This window comes from Cervus elaphus, chromosome 18 (genome assembly GCF_910594005.1).
Source record: "Cervus elaphus chromosome 18, mCerEla1.1, whole genome shotgun sequence".
Taxonomy (NCBI): Eukaryota; Metazoa; Chordata; class Mammalia; order Artiodactyla; family Cervidae; genus Cervus; species Cervus elaphus.
The window spans coordinates 73,273,397-73,284,104 of NC_057832.1; the positions used below are offsets into that span (position 1 = coordinate 73,273,397).

Genomic DNA, 10,708 nt, shown 5'->3' on the forward strand with positions numbered 1-10,708 from the left:
ACATGGGGAAGGCTTGGCCTTACCCAGAGGATGGCAAACTCATTCCCAAGAACAGGAGGGAGGATGGGGCAAATGGTTCAGGCCCAAGAGGGTTAGTTACCGTAGGGCATGATGGAGTTTTCTCATGAATGTTTCTATTTTCTCAGTGAAATTAAGAAGGGGAAGGGGCTTTGGCGCTTGAGGAGAGAGATGTGTGAAACGTCCATCTAAGACTGGAGACTGGAGAAGGAAATGGCAACCCACTCCAGTATTCTTGCCTGGGAAATCCCATGGACAGAGGAGCCTGGCAGGCTACAGTCCATGTGGTCACAAAGAGTCAGAAACAACTGAGTGACTAAGAACGAGACTGCAGAAGTATAACCAGGTGGGCAGGCATCTCTGAGGCATCACAGGAGTGAGAGACCACAAATTGATGGTGAAACCATCAACATAACAGTGTGCTTTTCCCCAGCCTCATTCAGCTCCACAGCGCAAGCAAGGAGGAGGCCAAATATAAAGAAGGGAGAGACGGACAAGTGATCTGAGTGGGGTGTTGAGGGGTGATGTATGGGTAAGATGTGGGGAGAGGCCACAAGAGGGCTGAGGGACCATGAAAAGTTGGCAAAAACAGTGGAATGGAGATGGGAGTGAGGCTGAAGAATAGTTTATATTGGACTGCTGCTGGGAATGAGCTGGAAGTGAGGATGATGGGATGCTTGGAACTGGGATTATGGAAATGACAAGCTTAGGGCATGACCACCTGCAAGAGGCAGCGGAGGCAGGCTAGGACACGTTCTTGCAGGAGAATGCAGCTGGGGCACGAGCTTGGTGGATCCTGCCACTGCCAGGAGACTGTCCTGATTCTCCCTGTGGAGGGATCACACTTGGAGGAGGCCAGCATAGCTGGGCATGATGTAGGATGGAGGGTAAAGGAAGCAGCAGTAGAAGGTAAGGTTCGGGGGGAGCTGGCAGCCAGGTTGTAGGGAGCCTGGGAGGCCCGGGCAAGGCCTTCCCTGGGATTTATTCTAATTGCAAAAGAAATATATGGGGGGCACAGTTTGGGCAGAGGAGTGGCATGATCTGACCCGCTCACCCCAGGCAAGTTTATTCACCTCCCAGTCTTATCATAGTCTTTTGTGAAAGGGAATAATTATACATGTCTTTCAGCACTGTTATGAGGGTTTGAGAAAATAAACAGGCACCTGGAAGGTACCACACATCAGGATGAGAACTCCCTTGGTTAGGTAGGTAGGTACCTGCTTTGCACCAAGCCCCAGGGACAGTCCACAGTCTCTGCCCCAGAGCAGAAAGCAGCCAATCTGGGCTGCAGTCCCAGCTTCCATGTGTTTCTGAGTGACTGTGGGTAACAGACTCCTTTCTCCTCTTGGGGTTTAGTGTCTCCTGACAAAAAGTGGGAAGAGAGGAAGCCAGGTGAACCAGATAACTGCAAAGGTTCTGCCCAGTTCAGTATGCCCACCAATGTGAACCTGTCTAGTGGGTGAGACAGGCAGATGCATAAACTATAACATGAGTGCCCATGAGCAGACCACAGACAAATGAGTCAGTTCTTCCAGCCACAGGTACCTGAGACCTCCTGAAGGAAATGGGACTTGGGATGGACTGTGGGTGGAATAGGGGAAAGCATGTGAGAGAAGCTGGAAATGAAACTGGACTGGTAAGCTGGGGTTAGGCTACAGGGGAGCCTCGAACATCAGGTGAGGATTTCGGATTTCGTTTGCACTCAAGTGAGGACAGACATGGGGAAGACGCTCGGGGAGTTCCGCTTGGTAGCCCAGACTTAAACAATGGCAGTAGTCATCCTCACAGGGTGTATCATTGATATCCTGTGTGTAGCCAGGACTAGGTGATGGTGGGTCAATTAGCCATAAAAACAGAGCAGATACAGTTGAGGCCACATTGCATTTTAAATAAAAATACATTTTCGAAAAGCAAAGAAAGACACTTTCAAAACGGGCACATCAGAGATGTTGAATGCCTACTATGTGCCAGATACAGTGGCTGGAACCTGCCTGTAGATCATTATTAATCTTCACTATAAATCTGCCATGGGCAGGTCTTATTATTCCTCTTCTGTTGTTGTTGTTTAGTCGCTAAGTTATGTCAGACTCTTTGCGACCCCATGGACTGTAGCCTGCCAGGCTCCTCTGTCCAAGGGATTTCCCAGGCAAGAATACTGGAGTGGGTTGCCATTCCCTTCTCCAGGAGACCTTGTGTAAGAGTGATGGGTTCGCTCCCTACACTCCTACTATACATGATGTAACTCCCAGCAACCTCTTCCCCAGCCCGCCTTCACCTCCACTGTCACGACAGGTGACAGCCAAGGACCTCCCCAATTTCTGAGTTCTCTGAAAACTCTCCCAGCACAAGATAATGTGCTCTGCTGTGCCTAGTCGCTCAGTCGTGTCGGACTCTTTGCCACCCCATGGATTGCAGCCGGCCAGGCTCCTCTGTCCATGGGAGTCTCCAGGCAAGAATACTGGAATGGGTCGCCACGACCTCCTCCAGGGGATCTTCCCAACCCAGGGATCGAATCCAGGTCTCACGCATTGCAGGCAGATTCTTTACCTTCTGAGCCATCAGGGAAGCCCAAGAATACAGGAGTGGGTAGCCTATCCCTTCTCCAGGGTATCTTCCCCACCCAGGAACCGAACCGGGGTCTCTTGCATTGCAGGTGGATTCTTCACCAGCTGAGCCACCAGGGAAGCCCGATACAAGATAACAGAACTTAAAACGACCTCGATTGAACTTCCCACTGATGAACAGGACTAAAGGGTTTGACTGGCAAGAACTTTTTTTAGCCCTCTGGGTTCCCTTTGGGAGGAAGTTCTTTCCTAGTGGGATGTAAGTTTGATTACATCAGAGTCGGGCAGCCGTGCTGGCCTGCTGGGCTCCCAGTGCCTCGGGAACTTTAGGAAAATGAGGAGGGCGCAGGCCCCGGCTTCGCCAGCTGGGAAGAGAGAGATCCCTCTAAGGGCGGCCGCTGTCCTGTCCCTGCTTGCCGGAAGTGAGCGGAGACAGAAATGGCTCCTGGGAAATGTAGTTCCCAAAGCCCGGGAAAAGGGGTTCTCACAGCAGGCATCTCCAGGGCAGGCAGCGGGCAGGGGAAGGGCTCCATCCAAAAGGTCTCCAGAGCCGGAAAGTCTCCAGACTGCTCCCCTCACCCACCCCCACAATCAAGCAACTTCCCAGAACTGAAAGGGTGGCGCCACGTACCTTTCTGCTGAGAAACTCCCTGACCAGGGAGGCCGCCACCTCCTCCACGAAGAGGCTGTCCATGCTCCGCTTTGGCCACGAGGCCGCAGCGCCGCAGACCCAAACCCCGGGTCCGTTGCGGCCAGTATGGCCGCGTTGCCGTGGCGACGGTGTCAGCAGGGCCGGGGAACTCCGCCCCTCCCCTGGGAGTGAGCGGGTTGGGAAGGCGGGAGGAAAGGGGAGGAGCATCCTTCAAACTTGCTCTGAGAGCGGGAAGCAGAATCCAGAAGGCACAAACCCCGCGCATCCCAGGGACCAGGCCACGGGCTCCCGACTTGTGCGTCCTGGCACTGGCCTTGTCCATCTGGGTTTCCTGGATCAAGTTCCTGTTCCAGTCTGAGTCCCCATCTCTCAAGGTGTGAATGGGGGAGAGTGCCTGCCTCCTAATTCCTAAAGGAGTAAAGCCACAGTGAAGTGGTCCCTAGAGGTCTAACCCCAGCACCTCCGCCTTCTCCTGGGTTCCCACAGGCTGACTGACCTCCGTTGGCCCGGGCTGCAAGGAAAAGGAGGCCCAGGGCTTTCTGCTGACATGGTGCTGAACTTAGAGGATGAGTCCCTGGCCTCCTTGGTGCCTGCTTTCCCATAAGGACACTGCCAGTTACTGAGCAGTAAGAATTTACATACATTATCACGTCTTTAATCCTGCAGCCTCCAGTCCAGGTGGTCACTATTGGCCTATGCTTTAAAAACAAGACGCTGAGATTCAGAGAGGTTAAGATTGTGCTAAAGGTCACACGGGCTTCCCTGGTCGCTCAGTGGTAAAGAACCCACCTGCCAATGCAGGAGACGACAGTCGATCCCTGGATCAGGAAGATCCCCTGGAAAAAGAAACGGCTACCCACTCTAGTATTCTCACTTGGGAAATCCCATGGACAGAGGAGCCTGGAGGGCCCCAAAAGAGACAGATATGACTTAGCAACTGAACAATAACAACAGTATTTCAGCAAAAAACAGAAGAAGGATAAAAGCCACACAGATGCTCAGAGCAGAGCTCTCCAGGTAGAAGCAGCAACAAGTATAAATGTCCTGAGACGGCATCGAGCCTGAGTGCTTGTGAAACAGGGAGGCCAGGAGGGAATGGGGCAACAGGACCCACAATGAAAGCCTGTGATTTCAGAAGGACATGGGCTTTTACTCGGAATTGGAGTTTGTTTGGTTTCTTTTTGTTTTTTTTAATTATTTATTTATTTATGGCTGCACTGGATCTTGGTTGCTGTGTGCGGGCTTTCTCTATTGTGGCAATCAGGGGCTACTTTTCCTTGTGGTGCATGAGTTCCTCATTGCAGTGGTTTCTCTTGTTGCTTCAGTAGTTGCAGCAGGGCCAGCTCAGTAGTTGTGGTACATGGGCTTAGTTGCTGTGCCACATGCAAGATCTTCCTGGACCAGGGGGCAAACCCCTGTGCCCTGCATTGGCAGACAAATTCTTAACCTCTGGACGACCACAGAAGTCTCCTAAATTGGTTTTTGAGCAGGCCTTAACAGGATCTCTCTGGCTTTGATGTTGAGAATTAACTGTAGAGGGGTCAGTGGGGAAACAGAAGAGTTAGGAGGCAATTACAACAATCAGTAGTACACGTAAATTTTAAGCTAGACATATTGGTGTGTGTGTGTTATATTTTCCTGACTGTGGTACTTTTTTATTTTCTTAAACACACTGAAATGGAATGGTTAAGCAGGAGAAGCCCAGGAATGCATTCTTTTTCCAGACACATAGCTGAGTCCTAGGGATACAATTATCTTGAGATAACTTTGCATGTCATGCTCAGTTGCTCAGTCTTATCTGACTCTTTGTGACCCCATAGACTGTAGTCCTTCAGGCTCCTCTGTCCATGGAATTTTCCAGGCAAGAATACTGGAGTGAGTTGCCATTTCCTGCTCCAGGGTCTCTTCTTGACCAAGGGATTGAACCTGCGTCTCCTGCATTGGTAGGTGGATTCTTTACCACCGAGCCTCCTGAAATAACTTTAAAATGCCACATAAAAGGGGACAATCTGCTCAGTAGGGGAAGGGTGAAGGGTGTCTTGCCAGCAATCTGGGGGAGGGAGTAGATTGCATCATATATCCCAATTCTTACAACTGATCCCAGCCAGTCATCCTGACTTTTTCACATTGTGTTCTTGTCAGTTGGAGAATCCCACAAAGCACTGTAAGACAGTTTAGCTCTTCTGCCAGAATGTGAATGGTGGTTGAGGTCCTCAAAAATGACTCCTTATAATGAACATGCAGAGATGTGACAACAACATCATCAAAATAAACACCGAATCATTTATACTCAATAGCTAAGTCATGTCTGGCTTTTTGCAACCCCTTGGGCTGCAGCCCACCTGGCTCCTCTGTCCATGGGATTTTCCAAGCAAGAATACTGGAGTGATTGCTATTTCCTCTTCCAGAGAAATCATTATAAATACCAATAATAATCATTTTTTAATGCCTTTCCAAGTTCCATAAATGGGGATCCACCCCTGGAGCCAATAAATAAACAAGAGCTCTAGAGCATGCAATCACAGTTTCTTCACACCACTTGCTAGCCTAAAACCAGCCGTAGCAAAGACGAGCATTGCCTCACTACTAATTAGCAGTCATATTATTTGCCTACTCAGAAATTCAGTGGACTATTCAGTGGGCTTCACAATAGAACGGTGAGTGAAAAAGTTAACCCTCAAAAGATTACATACAACAGATCTCTGTGTAAACTTAAAACAATGTAAACCAAAAAATCATAAAATTTGCAAGAAACATGACTTCAGCATAGCCTTGTAAAAATAAAAGTGAGAGAGTAAAGACCGTATGATTCAGAACAGCAGTTGCCTTGGGAGCGGGAGGCAAGGGCAGAAGGTAGGGAGAACCATGACGGTAAATATAAGTAATTGCCAGTGTTCTGGGTGTCATAGGGGTACCTGTTTCATAAGTGCTTGCTATGGTACTTCTGTTAATTTGTTAGTTAATAAAAGATGGCTCAGGCAGGTGGGAGCAAGGGTCTGACCAGGTGAAGCTTGTTGCAACCAGCTGGGTTGGAAGAACATTGTGAGAGTCCTTTAATGACATAACCCTCAGTCTTTCCTACCACTCCCAGAAGTCAGAGCTAGCCCAAGCCACTGTCCTTGGCAACATCAACTCCTCCCAGGGTCTCCAAACTGCCACCCTGCCCTGCAGACTTATCGCTCTTATCTCTCTCTTTTATTTGTATACATTCTACTAGTTCTGTTTCTCCAGAGAACCCTCACTAAGCATCCCCCCTCAACCCACCCTGCTGCATACCCACTCTACAATGGTCCTGAGATATTCTTGAGCAAAGCTCCTTAGACACTGCCCAGATATAAAAAATGCCTTCTCTAGAGAAAACTGCAGTCTTACACAGTAATTCCATATTCTGGTGCTTTCACCATCAAGTGCAGATCCCAGACCCTCAGACACTGCTGCCAGTGCCAACTTGTGAATAGTTCCTGATTGAAACAAGATGATGTCATTCTTTGGAAATCACAATGCAATATCCTCTAAAAAAGCATTCTACATGAAAATGCTGGTCCAGGTAAACCAATGGAAATTTTTCTCAAAGCACCATGGCAAAATCCACTGATTTCCCCCAGAATCCATTCTTTCCTTCATTTGCAATAATATATGTGGAGGTGGGCAAGTGGCTTCCCATTCAGACTGCATTTCCCAGCTTTCCTTATGGTTGGACATGGCCATGGAACTAAGTGGTCACCGAGGAAAGAGAATGAGAGGGCCAGCACTTTAAGATCGGGCCCCACCTTTTCCATCCTCTTTTCTCCCCAGTAAGCCTGAGCACAGCTGCACCTATGGGTGTGTGCTGTGACCATAAACACAAGACAGTACCCTAGGGCAGTGATTCTCAAACTGTGGTCGCCACACCAGTATCACCTGAGAACTTGTCAGACATGCAAATTCTCAGACCTTACCTTTGGATCTACTGAAGTTCTGAGGGTGGTGCCAGCAATTTGTATGAAACCAGATCTCTATATAATTCTGGTGCTCACCTTCATTTGAGCATGCTTCCCTCAGGGCTGGCAGAAATAAGATGGAAAGTACCTGGTTCCCTGAATGACTGCGTGGAGCAGAGTCACCTGGTGGCCTGGAATTCAGAAGCTTACAAGTAAGAGAAGTAAACTTCAGTGTGATTTGGGCTTTGTTTGTTTATTTACTTGTTTGTTTTTATTTTTGGAAGTGGGGATGGAGATGTCTTTTGTTACAGCAGCTTATCTTTTCAACCTAAATAATACAAACCATCTAAGGCTATACCACCCTGAACATGCCTGATCTTGTCTAAATAATACAAATGATCCCCATGGGGGATCATCCATACCAACCTGCTGCAAACTGGGAATGGGTGTGCTGAGATCACCACCTCCTCAGGCCTCCTGGAAGCTGGCTAAAGCCTACCTGGCCAGAGACCACAGGCTGGATAGCCATGACCAGCCTTCTCCATTTACCCCAATACACATGGTCATTTTTGTATGTGCCCTGACTTGAACACTGCCCAGGGTGCACCTCTTGCTCTTCACAATATTCCATCTTCTGCTTCTTTGCTCTCCCCTCCCCTGGTTCTCTGACCTCTGAGTACACTGTAAGGTCTGGGTCTCTGGCTCCCGTGGCCTGATTTGGGCACCTTGCTCCAGGTTGGCTGTCAGAACATTTCGACACTACGCTCCTAAGCTGATGGTCATCAGGATTTTCCCTTTCACTCCAGTCTCCCTAAAGACAGGGGGATCCCTTCTCAGTTTTAAGGTGGTACTTGGGGGTTGTTGGAGGATTTCTTTTTTCCCGGGTTTCTCTGCTCAAGTCTTCTGCTCCAAAGGAGGCTGTTTGGAGCAAGTGGCTCTCCATGCCTCCCCAGGTCAACTCAGGCTCAGGGTGGTTGCTTCAGGGACCACCTTGTGATCTGGCAGGCAATGTGATGGGTCTCAGGTAAATTCAGTTCAGTCGATCCGTCGTGTCTGACTCTTTGCAACCCTATGGACTGTGGCACGCCAGGCATCCCTGTCCATCACCAACTCCCAGAGTTTACTCAAACTGATGTCCATTGAGTCAGTGATGCCATCCAACTATCCCATCCTCTGTCAGCCCCTTCTCCTCCCGCCTTCAAGCTTTCCCAGCATCAGGATCTTTTTCAATGAGTCAGTTCTTCACATCAGGTGGCCAAAGTATTGGAGTTTCAGCTTCAGCATCAGTCCTTCCAATGAATATTCAGGATTGATTTCCTTTAGGATGGACTGGTTGGATCTCCTTGCTGTCCAAGGAACTCTCAAGAGTCTCCTCCAACACCAGAGTTCAAAAGCATCAATTCTTCGGTGCTCATCTTTCTTTATAGTCCAACTCTCACATCCATACATGACTACTGGAAAAACCATAGCTTTGACTAGATGGACCTTTGTTGGCAAATGTCTCTGCTTTTTATTATGCTGTCTAGGTTGGTCATAACTTTTCTTCCAAGGAGCAAGCATCTTTTAATTTCATGGCTGCAGTTACCATCTGCAGTGATTTTGGAGCCCAGAAAAATAAAGTCTGTCACTGTTTCCACTGTTTCCCCGTCTATTTGCCATGAAGTGATGGGACTGGATGCCATGATCTTAGTTTTCTGAATGTTGAGTTTTAAGCCAGCTTTTTCACTCTCCTCTTTCACTTTCATCAAGAGGCTCTTTAGTTCTTCTCTTTCTGCCATAAAGATGGTGTCATCTGCGCATCTGAGATTATTAATATTTCTCCCGGCTATCTTGATTCCAGCTTGGGCTTCATCCAGCCCAGCGCTTCTCATGATGGGTCTCAGGAACCAAAGCAAAAGAAGGCAGCCAAGAGCCCTCAGTTCTTTGCGTTTACTCCTGTGCCTGATTATATTGGTTAGCATTAGGTTAATTCGAGAGTGACAAACAAGAGCAACTTAGTAAGGAAGTGCTCCAAGAATGATGGGGACATGTCAGAGAACACACAGCCAACTTAAAGGGACTCCTACTGGCCAAATCTTTACATCAAAGGAAGTGATAACAATAATATAGATCATAACCTATGGAATAAAAGAAGAATCCATGAGTCCATATTTACATTAGGAAACAAATCAGAAGAAAGAAAGAAAGAAAGCTCCTTATACATTTTTATGTCAACTAATAAATGTATTGAATAGGAAAATGATAGAATTAACAAATCGCCATTTGACAACTAGCATAATAATTGTTCACTCAGGCAAGAAAGAATCATTAATGGGAACTTCCCTAGCCATCCAGTGGTTAAGACTCTGAACTTCCAATCCAGGGGAGCACGGGTTCGATTCCTAGTCCAGAACTAAGATCCTGCATGCCACTCAGCACAGCCAAAAAGAAAAAAAAAAAACCATTAATGGGTGCTAAAACTAGTGGGTAAAATTTGGTGAGAAATGGGATATTTTTTATAGTCTCAGAAGTATCTGTCTGTAAGATATTTCTGTATTACAAAGGGGAAAATAGTCACTTTACAGTAAAGAAAGTTGACTGATCCAACATTAACCAAGCAGTAAAGCCAATCTACTGAAACCAGGTTAAGTGGTAAAGAAAAGTGCAGCATTTTTTGCAGGGCACCAAGCAAGGAGTCCAAGGAGGTTCAGTTCAGTTCAGTCGCTCAGTTGTGTCTGACTCTCTGCAACCCCATGGACTACAGCATGCCAGGCCTCCCTGTCCATCACCAACTCCCAGAGTTTAACCAAACTCATGTTCATTGAGTCGATGATGCCATCCAACCATCTCATCCTCTGTCATCCCCTTCTCCACCTGCCCTCAATCTTTCCCAGCATCAGGGTCTTTTCAAATGAGTCCAAGGCAGCTGGTGCTCAAAACACTCAAATTCCCTAAAGAGTTTCAGGGAAGGGAGGGTGAGGAAGGAGTCCCAGGATATGTGAGTCAGCTTGTGCATAATTCTCAGGTTGGTTGATGGTGCGGTAACAGGATGGTGTTGTAGGGGTTAACATTATCAGTCTTTAGGGGCCAGTAGGTCTGGGGGCTACATGTTCACAGTCATCAAGTAGGTAATTTCTTCCATTTGGTGGTGGTTTTAGCATCTGCAAAACAACTCAGGAAATGAGTTGATACTCATCAGATGCTGTTATCTGGGTACTTCAAAGAAGAAATAAGGCAGAGGATATGGGAGAGTGATCTATGCCTGGAAGGCCCCATAGGGTCCTGCTTGGTTACATGGGAAGTTGTCTTCTAATGAGTATGGAGTTTCAGTTTGTGAAGGTGAAAAGCATTTTATGAATGTAGATGCCGGTGATGATTGTACAATGTGAGTATACCTGATACAACTCAACTGTGCACTTAAAACAGTTATGATAAATTTCATGACATGTGTATTTTACCATAATTATAAAAAATAATTTTTTTAAAGTGGCTGACACTTAATATGAGCTATGAGGGTACGAGTTATTAACACTAGCGTAAGATCTGTATTTGTGTTATTTATCTCTCTCCTTCAA

The 10,708-nt window shown here is 47.4% G+C and overlaps 1 protein-coding gene across 1 annotated transcript in view; it reads right to left on the reverse strand.

Moving 5' to 3' along the window:
- The window catches only part of MINDY4 (MINDY lysine 48 deubiquitinase 4), a 108,988-nt gene extending 105,620 nt beyond the window's left edge, over nt 1–3,368 (reverse strand). Inside the window, exon 1 of the mRNA XM_043871937.1 lies at nt 3,214–3,368. Coding sequence (XP_043727872.1) covers nt 3,214–3,276 — 63 coding nt within the window. The 5' untranslated portion in view covers nt 3,277–3,368. The remainder of the gene's footprint in view (nt 1–3,213) is intronic.
- Nucleotides 3,369–10,708: the final 7,340 nt, after the last annotated feature.